The sequence below is a fragment of the Haliotis rufescens genome, unplaced genomic scaffold (genome assembly GCF_023055435.1).
Source record: "Haliotis rufescens isolate VD_foot unplaced genomic scaffold, xgHalRufe1.0.p SCAF_5, whole genome shotgun sequence".
NCBI lineage: Eukaryota > Metazoa > Mollusca > Gastropoda > Lepetellida > Haliotidae > Haliotis > Haliotis rufescens.
Window position 1 is genome coordinate 43,911,437 of NW_025964223.1, and position 15,497 is coordinate 43,926,933.

Sequence of the window (15,497 nt, forward strand, 5' to 3'; positions counted from 1 at the left end):
ATTGCGTCTAGGACATCATTATGATCAGTACTTCATGACCGAATTGTGATCATTTCACTAAATCCCACTCAAGACGTCCAGGAATTTTTAAATTGCCGTTGAACACCAGCTCGTATAAGTATAATTGTCTGCGAATATGTGCTCATAATTGTGGAATTATTTTGTCATACATATGTTGTATTTATTTATTTGTGGCATATTTTTATATCGATATAACAAAAAAAGCAACACCACTGACAATGCATCCACCCAAGATATGTGTAATGGATTCTTGTATGTTATAATTTATTTGATAATAAGCTTTCGTTACATCCAAACTCACAAGAATAAACATTAGAAATATATATTTTGTTATCTATAAGATTGTTAGATTTATTGTATTGTGAAATTTTGACAGGGTGGAAGGATCATGCAGGTGTAATTAGATCAGACAAGTAATTACAGGATTAATATTATGCTTCAAGATAATTGACAATTTCATAAGTTACTATCAATGAAACAGGAAACTGAAAATAACATACCTTTACTTTGCAAATTGAAAATAGCTTACCCTTGTTCATGATATAGTCGAAATCGTACAGTCGACTCTTCTTTTGGCAGAATATATGGAAAAGCTTTTGTCGCTTTTTGTTTATGTATCTCACATGTAAACGTCTTCAGAAAGACGTAGAAAGACAGAACGTACACACAGTAGTAGTTATAGAATATTTCAATGAACAACATAATTATAATAAACGCACAACACTTATGGACTAGAAAAAATGGATGGAACTTTATTGCAAAATATAATGAGGAATCTTTGGTAGTATATGAATGTTGTTAAAGAACAACAGTGGAGGGGTATTCGTGTCTGATTCCCTACATGGGTATAAGATGTGAACACTTCTTGTGTCTACGGCCCTGCCCACTTCACTCACTGGTAATAAAAACATTGTATTTAATGTAAGAAACATATTTAAATATTCCAGGGCGTTCAGAAAAACTGTTAGCATGTCATTGCGACAAATTGCGGTCTATGATTTCGAGTTCATTTCCTCATACATTTATTCCGCCCCTTTTTGCTATTGAAAAAATGAGGAGTTCGTTGGAGATTGTGAAAACACGAAAACTTGAGGCATTTTAAAGAAGATGTATTGAAAAAGGTTAAAGGTACCCCGTCATACAAGGTAAACATTTACACCAGAGAAAAGTCATATGTGATTTCATTGTTATCTAAAAAGCAACAAACAAATGTCCTGATTCCACATCCAAAACGTATGCATATACATGTAGAGGCCGAGCGATAGCGATGACGTCATAGCGGAGATACGAATGTCATTTTCCAATGTTTTAAGTGCATGAATCTGCATGACAATGAAGTGATTATCCGTTATTCTCGGCGAATGGAAGACGTGAAATGGGATATTGTGTTGCGTTGAGGTGTACAAGTTCATCAAACAAAATTGCCGAGTGTCAGCGCTTCAAATTGCCAAGCGAAAAGGCCGATTTAGCGACGAGGAAAGTTTGGATTGAGCGATGTTAGCGAGGAGAAAGATAGAAACCGACTGGACATGCCTTTGGATGCGTGTATGCGTGTACACGTGTTAGTGAGGCGTATAAATGTACACGTGTTATTGAGGCAAAAATAAGTGTACGTGTCAGTGAGGTGAATACAGTTACAGGTGTAAGTGAGGCGTATAAATGTACACGTGTTAGTGAGGTATATGTATGTACACGTGTTAGTGGGGCGTATGCGTGTACACGTGTTAGAGAGGTGTATGCGTGTACACGTGATAGTGATGCGTATCTATGTACACGTGTTAGTGATGTATATGTATGTACACGTGTGTTAGTGAGGTGTATGTATGTACATGTGTTATTGACGCGTATGTATGTACACGCGTTAGCGAGGCGTATGCGTGTAAACGTGTTAGTGAGGTATATGCGTGTACACGTGTTAGTGATGCGTATATATGTACACGTGTTAGTGAGGTATATGTACGTGCACGTGTGTTAGTGAGGTGTATGTAAGTACACGTGTTATTTGAGGCGTATGCATGTACATGTGTTAGTGATGCGTATGTATATAAACTTGTTAGTGAGGTGAATACAGTTACATATGGTTACAGTGAGGTATATGTATGTACACGTGTTATTATGGCGTATCTATGTATACGTGTTAGCTAGGTGTATGCGTGCACAAGTGAGGCGTATGTATGTACAAGTGTTGGTGAGGCGTATGCGTGTAAACGTGTAAGTGAGGTGTATGCGTGTACACGTGTTGGTGATGCGTATATATGTACACGTGTTAGAGAGCTGTATATATGTACACGTGTTAGTGAGGCTAATGTATGTACATGTGTTAGTGTGGCGTATGTATGTATACATGTTAATGAGGAGTATGTATGTATACGTGTTAATGAGGAGTATGTATGTATACGTGTTAATGAGGCGTATGTATGTACACGGGTTAGTCAGGCGTATGTATGTATACGTGTTAATGAGGAGTATGTATGTATGTATACGTGTTAAAGAGGCGTATGTATGTATACGTGTTTATGAGGCGTATGTATGTACACGGGTTAGTCAGGCGTATGTATGTGTGCGTGTCAAGGAGGAGTATGTATGTATACGTGTTAAAGAGGCGTATGTATGTACACGGGTTAGTCAGGCGTATGTTTGTATACGTGTTAATGAGGAGTATGTATGTACACGTGTTAGTCAGGCGCGAATAACACCATCTGAACATTGGAATGTACATATACAATATACATACATTATTATAAGTTTTAGTTCAGGTATGTGTACCGTTGAGCAATAAGGTGTGCCTACACTTTGTGAGACACGTAAGTAAACACAAACAGGTATATGTAGTTTATACTACACAAACAGGTATATGTAGTTTATACCTCACGCTTCTGTAATAAATCTCCAAATGCTCACCTTCAGAAAACAGTTACACGTCTTAATGAGTTGTATATATGTACATGTGTTAGTGAGGTGTATGTATGGTACATGTGTTATTGAGGCGTATGTGTGAACACGTGTTAGAGAGGTGTATGCGTGTACACGTGTTAGTGAGGTATATGGATGTACACGTGTTAGTGAAGTGTATGTATGCACACCTGTTAGTGAGGCGTATGTATGTACACGTGTTATAGAGGCGTATGTATGTATACGTGTTAGTGAGGCGTATGTATGTATACGTGTTAGTGAGGCGTATGTATGTACGCTTGTTAGTGAGGCGTATGTATGTACACACGTCCTACTGACACGTATGTATGTACACATGTTAATGAGGCGTATGTATGTACACGTGCAAGTGAGTCGTGAATTAACACCATCTGAAAAATGGAATGTAAATATACAATATACATACATTATAAAGAGTTCTATTTCAGGTATGTGTACCGTTGAGCAATTAGGTGTGCCTACACTTTGTGAGACATGTACAGTAAACACAAACAGGTATATGTAGTTTATACTACACAAACTGGTATATGTAGTTTATACCTCAAGCTTCTGGAACAGATCTACAAATGCTCACCTTCAGAATCTGTTAAGTAGTTAAACTGTTAACTCAGCTGATATGCATTTTGTAAAGTGTAGTATGAGCGTGTTTTATACAATCAGTAGCTTGCTATAACGCTTTCCACACCAAGCTTTTACACACCAAGCTGAGAGTTGAATTAAGAGCCTTGATTTACATGATAATATTAAAGTGCAGTGTCTCAGTGTCGTGTGTGTGACTCTCTCTGACTTGTTGCTCGCGTTCCCTTTCAATGAAACTCAACACAGCAATGCACGGGGCTTTCGGCCATTAACTTTTGTCAGGATGTGAGAAGTATTGAAATAGCAGGCGAGTAGGGCTGGGATTCGCTATTGAATTCTAATTTCCATTGATAGTGACGGGTATACAATACTTTGGCGGGTCGGGTGAGAGGAAATCTCGGAGCGACTGTTACCAAACCAGGGACGGACATGAATGTTTGTTGATAACATTGTTACCGTGGATTAATCAACATCCGAGAAGCAGATAACTAACACGAAGTATGGAGCAAACAGAACTTGGTATCCTGATAACATTGACACTACTGGCGGTGTGGAGATTCCCTGCTGCAGGTCAGTGTTGTGACGTGTGTCAGTTGTTACAGACCCGCGCAATGTATTGTATCAATACTAGTTACATGTAGAGTACAAATGTCTCACGTGTCGTGTGTCTCATGTCATGAGCTCAAGGCAGTATCTGGAGCGAATGTATAACGGCTGGTAAATTAACTCAGATACTATCAACAACACTCTCATATTAGTTAACGTGAGACTATATTTTTATTGCAGCACTTTTGACCTCGATCCGACCTAAATATTAGTATGTGGCCATCAACGGAGAGTTTACTTTATGTTTTGTTTGTTGTTTTACGCCGCAAACAGCAGTATTCCAGCTTTATCAGAGAGCTTGTAAATGACAGCAACATAGAACAAAGGAAAAACAATAAATGAGTAAACCATTTATAGGTATTTGTGAAAGTTGTCAGATACCCTGCGTTTACTGAAGAAACATAACCCAATGACGATGATGGGGTTGGTTTGTTCCTCACATTCACCATCACAATGGTTTCCTTATATGATTGAAATAAGTGCAGAGGGGGAGTCTTTTGGTAATCTTTAATAATTTCGAAACAAAATGACCAAATGAGAAACAATGTTAAAGGAATAATTATATAAAACACATCAAAGAGCATTTTGAAGGCAACAGAAAACTGCAAATGAATATAGAAATGTAGAAATCTCTAATTTTAAGGCGTCATGACCATGCGAAGTTTTTTGTATATATTTAACGTTCACTTTCTACAAATATCTGCCACCATCTAGGATCTTTATTATTAGATGGTTCTGTATTTTAAATCTCCGTAAAAGGCGACTATGCTTGTCGTAAAAGGCGACTAAAGCCAGGATCGCTGACGTGGTTGATGCATGTCATCAATCCAAATTGCGTGGATCGATGTTCATGATGTCAATCACTGGATTGTCTGGTCCAGATTCCAGGTCCAGATTATTTACAGACCGCCTTCGTATGGCTGAAATATTGCCCTATGCGGGGTAAATCAAAACCAACCAACCAACCAAATCATCTCCATTTGCCGAAAACATATTGGCACACATATCGAGAACAGCTGGTATTACGGGGCAATAAATTTCCGGTCATTCACCAAGTAGACTGCAGACCCTAAGTGCCCTTGCCTCGTCTTTCGTACAAGTCATAAAACTGTTGTTGGTTTACGTGTAGGTCGGGACTAATAGCTTGTAGTCTCTAATTTGACGTTTCTCAAAGGGTTTGAGATATGTTTATGACTGCGACACCTCACACCAATACACAGTCCGGGGGCTGGTTCTAGGTAAAGGTCTGTAACTGCTATTGTGTGATCTGTGTAGTCGTCGTCGAGGAGGCGTGGTAAATGAGAATGTGACAGGGGTCCTGTTGTCGCAAGTCAATATCCAAAATATGGGCATATGTATAGCCCGTCAAATAAAATGCTGACTCAACATTTTATGCGTTTACCTTGTCACAATTAACCTCTGCAGTCTGAATACGTTACTTTGTCACACATATCCAACTTTCCAGTCTACAGATATGTTTGTGAAATTCAGCATGATAAATATAATAGATTATTGTCAGTTTGTACAATGAGCTTGGAAAATAAAAACGATAGTTACTGATTAAGTACAATGCTATTGCAATTTTATATTCAGTTTAGTATGAAGCTATTTGCTAGTTGTAAAATAGTATTAGGGGCGGATCAGCTACAGCTTCATTGATGTATGACTACAGAAAGCAGAGGATTAGCCAGTTTCAGTTCAGGTTCTCAACTGAACAAGTGCAGTATTTTGATATTCAAGAAGCACATTCACAGTATTGATTGAATGGTCTTTGAAATTTTCGTTCAAGATCGCTTTTTGAATTGCTTGTTGGAAAATCTTACCCTGTATATGTGTGTTTCTGTGAAGAAAATCAGTGTTTCAACAGTTCAGACTGGGGTTGGGGCAATGGGGTAGTCTGGTGATTAAGTTTCACTCCAAAGGTCCAGGTTAGATACCCCACAAATACATGTAGGTACAGTACGTGAATCCCACTTCTTGTGTCCTCAGTCGTGAGGTTGCTGGAATACAGCTAAAAGCGGCATAATTAACTCACTCAATCACTTGAGGGACCATATTTGAGGGGACCGTCTAATAATACTTCAAAAATACATTTTAAGAGTACTCTTGTCGTGTAACAGTCAAGTAGTTATTATTGTAATTCAAAAATGATACATGAAAGGTTTGCAAATTATGAAATATAATTAGGGCGTTCCATCAGAGACCAAATAATCTATTATATGGTCTCTGGTTCCATTTTATTCTGATATGTAAATGTTACCAGATTTCAAGGGCAGAATGTGAGAAGATCTTACATCCTCTCCATCAAACAACTGTACAGCATCTGTCTATGACCATTGTTAAAGCCAGCATCTAAAACAATCGTTGTGAAATATATAATTGTGATCCTTGAACTTTCACTCAACATTTTCCTGTTGTATCATGGGCCGGATCATGGTCTCAGATTGAGACTGAGTTGTCATACTTTGGAAATTTAGAATGGACGTCATTATAAAATCCCAAGAAATTAAAGAAAATGCAAACTTTGTAAATTAGACTGTGTTGAAACCGAGTATCGCTTCCTGCTTATTTGTCCATCGTATGTCAAGTTACGGCAACTATATCGCAAAGCAAAGTTCTATTGTCATCCTAACGTCCATAAATTTAATTTGCTTCAGTCATCACCAGATACATATATTATTACAAATCTAGCAAAATATCTATATCGTGCAAATGAAGTAAGAAATGCGAAACTGAAAGCTTAAAACCTGTCTGTACTCAACTTTTGTACACAAAGGCATGTGGCCAATATGTATTGGAAATGAAATGAATGAATGAGATCATTGGCCTGTGGAACTGAATATCAGTTCTCTATTCTACTTAACGATGAAAGGTAAAACTGTTTACGATGTCGACTGACATGTGTTGATGGTATTACAAATACGTCTTTACATGAAGTCATTTGGTTTCGTCTAGTGTGCTGTGCATTCCATAGGCTCAAATTCGGTCACATTACGATAACAATTTGCTATAATAAATAGAAAAGATATCGTTCTTGTTAAATCGAATGGGTGCATTCCAGTGGTGCGGCCATTGCTCGACATTGTGATGTGTTACATGCTACATTTGTTGTCCTGTTATGGATGTAAAAGCGGCACCGATTTCTTCAAAAGAAGATGTTGCACTTCCAATCAAAATGTAGAGACAGTAAAGTAACCTAGTGAAAAGCGATGGACTAGACTAACATCTAGTCTCTGAAATAAAATATATTACATGAAAAAAAAAGTTATTAAATTACAGTTATAACATTAACATATACTACAAAGAAGACCAGGGTCTTCCTTCATTTCCTGATACAGCAGTAATCTAGACTTGCCAAATATAATGGACTTGCATGGGCTATTTTGGATATATTTGTTTCAGGGTCTGTATGACAGACTAAGCGAGGGATATCCCATTCAAAAACCGGTGTTCGATTCCTACTTCATTAAAATGTGTGAAGCCTTTTTCGGTGTTCCACTTCCGTGATGCTACTGGAATGTTGCTAAAAGCGGCGTAAAATCATACTTGTTAACTCACTAAGTCGCAAGATGATAACTCGTTGTTTCGTTTCTTCCCCAGGTGTGGGTATCTGCAGTAACGGGAACACAGCAGATAACGACATCACCTTGAATCTGTCCACGGCGGTTTCCGGCGAAGTGTGTTGCTGCAGTTACACAGTAGCCATGGATACACAATGCACAAATCTCTCATCTTTCATAGAATACGACTGTAGCATCAATGTCTCTTTAGAATATCCCCCAATTCCTGCATGTGGAGCTGTAGGTAGCTGGTCAAGTGGTTGTGTCACGGACACGAACAAAGACTACTCAATATGTGTCAGTCGTACTACCAGTGGACCCGTCCAGCTGGGAAATATACGTCTCAAAAGTGAAGGTACATACTAGTTTGTTTATTAGTCTCATGCACAAACATACTAGTTTGTTTACTACTCGGACCGCCTCCGTGGTATAGTGGGAGAGCGTCCGCCCGGAGAGCGGAAGGTGCGGGGTTCGATCCCCGACCGCGTCATACCAAAAGACGTTAAAAGATGGTACTTGTTCTTACCCTGTCTGGCGCTCGGCATTAAGGGGCTAAAACAAGGACTGGTCGGCTTGGAGTCAGTATACTGTGTCTGAGTGGGGTATTCATGTTAAACTGCGGCATGGTATCTCAGTGGACTAGCACTATAAATCGGCATCAGTCCGGACGAGTACATGCATGTACATACTATTCCTTATATATTAGTTTGATTCAGGTACATACCGGTGTCTGTTTATTAGTTTAATACAGCTGCAGGTATATGGCAGTGTTTGTTTATTAATCAAATACATATATATTTATTCGTTAGTATATTGCAGGTACACAGAAGTGTATATTTAATAACATAATACATAACTGGTGTTTTTTATTTGTATGTTACAGGTTAATACCAGTTTATATGTATCTAGTACAGATTCATTCTGGTGTAAATGTATGTCTAATACAGGTACATTCTAGTGTTATATATTTGTCTAATACAGATACATTCTAGTGTTTTATATTGGTCTAATACCGGTACATTCTAGTGTTTATATATTGGTCTAAAACAGGTACATTCTAGTGTTATATATTGGTCTAATACAGGTACATTCTAGTGTTTATCCATTTGGCTAAAACAGGAACATTCTGGTGTTTATATATTTGTCTAATACAGGTACATTCTGGTGTTTATATATTTGTCTAATACAGGTACATTCTGGTGTTTATATATTTGTCTAATACAGGTACATTCTAGTGTTATATATTTGTCTAATACAGGTACATTCTGGTGTTTATATATTGGTCTAATACAGGTACATTCTGGTGTTTATATATTTGTCTAATACAGGTACATTCTAGTGTTTTATATTGGTCTAATACAGGTACATTCTAGTGTTTTATATTGGTCTAATACAGGTACATTCTAGTGTTTTATATTGGTCTAATACAGGTACATTCTAGTGTTTTATATTGGTCTAATACAGGTACATTCTAGTGTTTTATATTGGTCTAATACAGGTACATTCTAGTGTTTTATATTGGTCTAATACAGGTACATTCTAGTGTTATATATTTGTCTAATACAGGTACATTCTAGTGTTTTATATTGGTCTAATACAGGTACATTCTAGTGTTATATATTTGTCTAATACAGGTACATTCTGGTGTTATATATTTGTCTAATACAGGTACATTCTAGTGTTTATATATTGGTCTAAAACAGGTACATTCTAGTGTTTATATATTTGTCTAATACAGGTACATTCTGGTGTTTATATATTTGTCTAATACAGGTACATTCTAGTGTTTATATATTGGTCTAAAACAGGTACATTCTAGTGTTTATATATTTGTCTAATACAGGTACATTCTGGTGTTTATATATTTGTCTAATACAGGTACATTCTGGTGTTTATATATTGGTCTAATACAGGTACATTCTAGTGTTTTATATTGGTCTAATACAGGTACATTCTAGTGTTTTATATTGGTCTAATACAGGTACATTCTAGTGTTTTATATTGGTCTAATACAGGTACATTCTAGTGTTTTATATTGGTCTAATACAGGTACATTCTAGTGTTTTATATTGGTCTAATACAGGTACATTCTAGTGTTTTATATTGGTCTAATACAGGTACATTCTAGTGTTTTATATTGGTCTAAAACAGGTACATTCTAGTGTTTATCCATTTGGCTAAAACAGGTACATTCTGGTGTTTATATATTTGTCTAATACAGGTACATTCTGGTGTTTATATATTTGTCTAAAACAGGTACATTCTGGTGTTTATATATTTGTCTAATACAGGTACATTCTGGTGTTTATATATTTGTCTAATGGAGGTACATTCTGGTGTTTATTTATTTGTCTAAAACAGGTAGATTCAAGTGTTTAACTATTCGTCTTATACACAAATGTTAATTATAATAATATAATTATAATTATTGTTAAAGGGCGGTTTCGCATTGTGAAAAACAACTTAAGGAATTATCCGAACTGATCCCCTACCGCGACATATACTGCCACGGAAATGCAATTTAACTCATGTCAGTTTTAACAAATACAACTGGACTGGCATCTTAACGGGCACATCGTTCTTTTCACGTGAGGCCCCTCGTGAATATGTTTACTATCACCCTATGCAACTGAATCGGAGAGAGTGTTCGTGTGGTTTTATACTGTGTGAAAACGAGACAAGTTTTCTGAAAGAGCAAATGTTTAACAACTTGGTGACCTCACTGCCGACATTTCTCTATGTGTAAATGAATTATATACATCATCGTAATAAACTGACTCTGTTTCAGCTCTGGTGAACCTCACATGCAATTACAGTGAACCTCAGAGGACAAGCGGTATGTTACCTTAATACTCACTGGCACACTATATATATATATAGTAATAACTAAATAAGAGGAGTAAGATTGAACATAGTTTTAATTGGCTAGCGCTTTCAACTCGTACCGCGTACGAGTCTCATCAGGCCATAACCGAATAACGGACATGAAAATAACATAAGTTACTACTTCATGTCAGATCTCATTATTCTGACATGGAAGTATGAAAAATAATAATATCCTTTACCCCTCCAGCTCCTCCTGCAACGGCAACACCGGAGGACAATACATTGACAGGTGAGATGGGGTGTGGGAGGTATATTAGTGTACTTCAGAAAATCACGATGGGGGCACGCTGTGGAAAGATCACTGAAAATCAAAGAAAGGTCTCTCGTTAAATTAACCTTAATGCTAACAGTGATTTGGGTTCCGATTTGATTTATTGTCAATCTCTCTTAACAAATGGAGAGGGCACGGGTGGCCAAGTCGTCTAAGGCGCCGCGATTCGCTGTGCAGAGTTGCGTCCCTTGGGCACGCCAGAAACCTATTATTGTGGTTTCGAATCCCGGTTCGCCCTGATTATGTTTCTAGGTTTGTCAGCACCATACCCGTGCTCGTTGGTTTCGCCGAAGTGGTAAACGTGTGAGACCTGCATCACTTCGGGCTTTCCTCCCACATTAAGCTGACACGCCGTGATATAACTGGAAAACTGTTAAACTAGGCGTTAAACCAAACTCACTCACTAACAATTGGAACCCAGGCCGTTTTGTTTGTTTGTTTAACCCCGCACTGAGCATTATTCCAGCTATATGACAGCTGCCTGCTTCTAGACCAGACAATCCAGTGATCCACGCCGTCGGGGTATGATGACACGCAATCAACCAGGTTACTGACCCTGACTACCCGATCCGTTTAGTCGCCTCTTACGACCCGGATAGGAAGCTGGGGCCCGACTATTAATGTACATGTATTTCAAACGATCAAAACGCACGGTCAACTTATTTCGATCAAAACCTTATTACAGTTAAGTTTGCATAAAACAATAATTTCCTGATTATTCCCACAGATGGGGCTATCATTGGGATCGTGGTTGCTGTATCGGTCGTCATCGTCGCCGTCGTCTGTTTAGTATTGTAAGTTAAAATATATTTAAATGGAAATATTAATAATTTCTTACAATTATATCATATATCAATCGACATATTTATTTAATTTATTACAGAAAATAAGATTTATGACAAATGTTATATTTGGGATGTACACTTTCTTAGTAAAGTACAGATTCTCGGACTTTTTTGGGGTTGAGTCCCGTTCGGGATTCGAACCCACACTTGCCAGAGTGAGGCACCTAATCACTTAATCGCCAGCACACAAAATCATTGTGTATTTAATGAAAATAAAATTGTTTCCATTTAGCTACAAAAACTGACACAATGACCCCACCTGTATTAATATTTTATTTTGAGCCTTCTGATTGTAGACTATTTTGTTTGAACGGCCATTAAGGATGAATAATATTCTGCGTGAAAATGGGCGTCACATATTGTATCCATGATGAGGATGTAACCGGGTCCTTCAGCGTGACCTACGACCGCTTTAACCGTTAGGCTACCTCACAGCCCATTAATTACAATAGAAATGTGCAACAAAATCGCTCACAACTGGAAATGTACTTTAATGCATTAGCGTCATTCGTCTTTCAGAGCGCGAGTAAAGCTGAAGGCTAAAAACCAGGACAGGGACAACATCAGCACCATCCACGCCGACAGTCTGTTCGGCGACGATGGCAATGACGTCATAATGCCTACAACCACTCATGCCAAACGTGGGGCAGATAACTCCGGGTACTACCAGGGCGCTGCCGCCAAAAAGACTGGTGTCCGAGTACCCAAGAAGCAACTACTACGGGTAGATACCTACTTGGAAGACCAAAACGGAAAGTCGCCATTCGGTCAAGTACCGAAAACGTCCAAGACGAACAAAGAAGAGGCCAACTTTGTTTATTAGTAAAGAATGCGTGAAATTACACAAAGAAGCAGCAACTATGATGTGCCATAGCACCTTCTTGGGGTGTATCGGTGATATATTAGTGTATAGGAAGTTCCTTAATATGCTTGATATCTGCAATTGGTAAATGCGTTTACGCGCGGCAGCCACATACACCGCGCCTTATTCATTGAGGGACTACCACGTAGTATCCTGGGTAAGGTTGGGAGATTTGTTGGAAACATTGTTGAGGTCACTGCTTCAAGAAACACAATGTTTCTGTAAAGAAAGAAACGGAATATCTTTTTCACAACCCATTTGTAACATACAGGATATCTAACACGCAAAATGTATTTTTCACAAGTTTTTTACTTAACAACTGATTTTGTTTTAAAAAAACAGCCCCCCCCCCCCCCCCCCCACACACACACACACACTGACACCACACACACACACGCACACACACTCAACCCTCCCCGCACCACACATGCACACACAACACTCAAACAACACACACACAACCCTCCCCACACACACACACACACAACCCTCCCCCCCCCACACACACACACTCAAACAACACACACACAACCCTCCCCCCCCCACACACACAACCCCCCCCACACACACACACACACTGACACCACACACACACACACACGCACACACACACACACAACCCTCCCCGCACCACACATGCACACACAACACACACACAACACACACACACACAACCCAAATCAGGAATAGATTGTGTGTAATGTAGTATGGATGTGAGGACTATCTATATAATCTCCTGCAAACATTCATTGTTTGACAATTAACTGCAGCTGTGGTTGAGGAAGGGAAGTGTAGACACGTGTGGCCATTACGCCTGCAGGAAACCTTACCTATAATAGAGCTGAAGTACACAGCTATCCAACTAGCTGATAATATAACGTCGATAGTGGACAACACGTGTTGTTATGACTAGAATATCCACACTATGCATGAAGGTCTGTCGTGACTGAAAGTAGACGATTAGCTGAATTTAACATGTATGTGATTGTAACACTTGATATGACAGCAAATGGGACGCGGAAGGTTATGAACAAAGCCATTAGTAGGACACACGTGCGTACAATGAATAGCATAACTTTATTCACAGATTGTCCATTGTATCAACTGGGTGCGTGCCAGGTATTACTCATGCACATATGCAGAGTAAACACAAACAACCAGGTCACCGTTCCACAAAGTGACGTTAGCGCTGAGGCGAGCGTAACTCCCATGCTTTAACATAGGCTTACGATAGCGCTAAGATCAATTTAAGGAACGAGGTCCATGACACCATTGCATATATACCAGTGAGTGAGTAAGTGAGTTCATGAGTGAGTGAGTGGTCATGAGTGAGTGGTCATGAGTGAGTGAGTGAGTGGTCATGAGTGAGTGAGTGGTCATGAGTGAGTGAGTGAGTGGTCATGAGTGAGTGAGTGAGTGGTCATGAGTGAGTGAGTGGTCATGGGTGAGTGAGTGAGTGAGTGATTGGTCATGAGTGAGTGAGTGGTCATGGGTGAGTGAGTGAGTGGTCATGAGTGAGTGAGTGGTCATGGGTGAGTGGTCATGAGTGAGTGAGTGGTCATGAGTGAGTGAGTGGTCATGAGTGAGTGGTCATGAGTGAGTGAGTGAGTGAATGAGTGAGTGAGTGGTCATGGGTGAGTGAGTGAGTGAGTGATTGGTCATGAGTGAGTGAGTGGTCATGGGTGAGTGAGTGAGTGGTCATGAGTGAGTGAGTGGTCATGAGTGAGTGGTCATGAGTGAGTGAGTGGTCATGAGTGAGTGAGTGGTCATGAGTGAGTGAGTGATCATGAGTGAGTGGTCATGAGTGAGTGGTCATGAGTGAGTGAGTGAGTGAGTTGGTGAGTGAGTGGTCATGAGTGAGTGAGTGGTCATGGGTGAGTGAGTGAGTGAGTGGTCATGAGTGAGTGAGTGGTCATGGGTAAGTGAGTGAGTGGTTATGAGTGAGTGAGTGGTCATGTGTGAGTGGTCATGAGTGAGTGAGTGAGTGAGTTGGTGAGTGAGTGGTCATGAGTGAGTGAGTGAGTGGTCATGAGTGAGTGAGTGAGTGGTCATGAGTGAGTGAGTGAGTGGTCATGAGTGAGTGAGTGAGTGGTCATGAGTGAGTGAGTGGTCATGAGTGAGTGAGTGGTCATGAGTGAGTGAATGGTCATGAGTGAGTGAGTGGTCATGAGTGAGTGAGTGGTCATGAGTGAGTGAGTGGTCATGAGTGAGTGAGTGAGTGGTCATGAGTGAGTGAGTGGTCATGAGTGAGTGAGTGGTCATGAGTGAGTGAGTGGTCATGAGTGAGTGGTCATGAGTGAGTGGTCATGAGTGAGTGAGTGGTCATGAGTGAGTGAGTGAGTGAGTGGTCATGAGTGAGTGAGTGAGTGAGTCAAATATGTTCCAACTATATCCTGGTGGCCCGTTATTATTAATAGAATTTGTACCCAACAAACCGATGGTTGATATTATGATCAACGCCTTACACCGCGGGGGGTAATAATACACACAATCCGTCAAGTCACCAAGTCACTAAGCCTGACCACCTATTCATTTAGTCGACTTTTATGACAAGAATCGGTTCCTGGAGACCAAATGCATCCCAGAAATATTTTTTGTGAAGGACATGCATCGAATAAGCTGCATTCGACAAACACGTCTTGTGTGCATGAAGTTTGTAGTGTTTGACAGGTGCACATAAAATGATGTTTCAAGTAGCGAATAAGCACACGTATATACCCTTAACATTGAACATTGGGCATGGCGCCGCATTTCGACGTGCAGAGTTGCGTCCCTTGGGAACGTCAGAAACCTGTGATTGTGGGTTCAAAATCCCGGTTCGCCCCGATTATGGTTATAGTATTGTCTGAACGATACCCATGCTTGTGGGTTTCACCAAACTGGTAAGCGTCTGAGACCTGTATCACCTCGGGCTTTCCTCCCATATCAACTGACAC

At 39.6% G+C, this 15,497-nt stretch overlaps 1 protein-coding gene across 1 annotated transcript; it reads left to right on the forward strand.

The window, feature by feature from the left end:
- Window positions 1-3,914: 3,914 nt before the first annotated feature.
- On the forward strand, window positions 3,915-12,877 carry LOC124140084. Its single transcript, XM_046507439.2, has 6 exons — window positions 3,915-4,101; window positions 7,738-8,052; window positions 10,486-10,533; window positions 10,771-10,812; window positions 11,582-11,648; window positions 12,219-12,877. The coding sequence occupies exons 1-6, from the start codon at window positions 4,032-4,034 to the stop codon at window positions 12,520-12,522; spliced, it is 846 nt and encodes a 281-aa protein (XP_046363395.2). The 5' UTR covers window positions 3,915-4,031; the 3' UTR covers window positions 12,523-12,877.
- The last annotated feature ends 2,620 nt before the right edge of the window (window positions 12,878-15,497 follow it).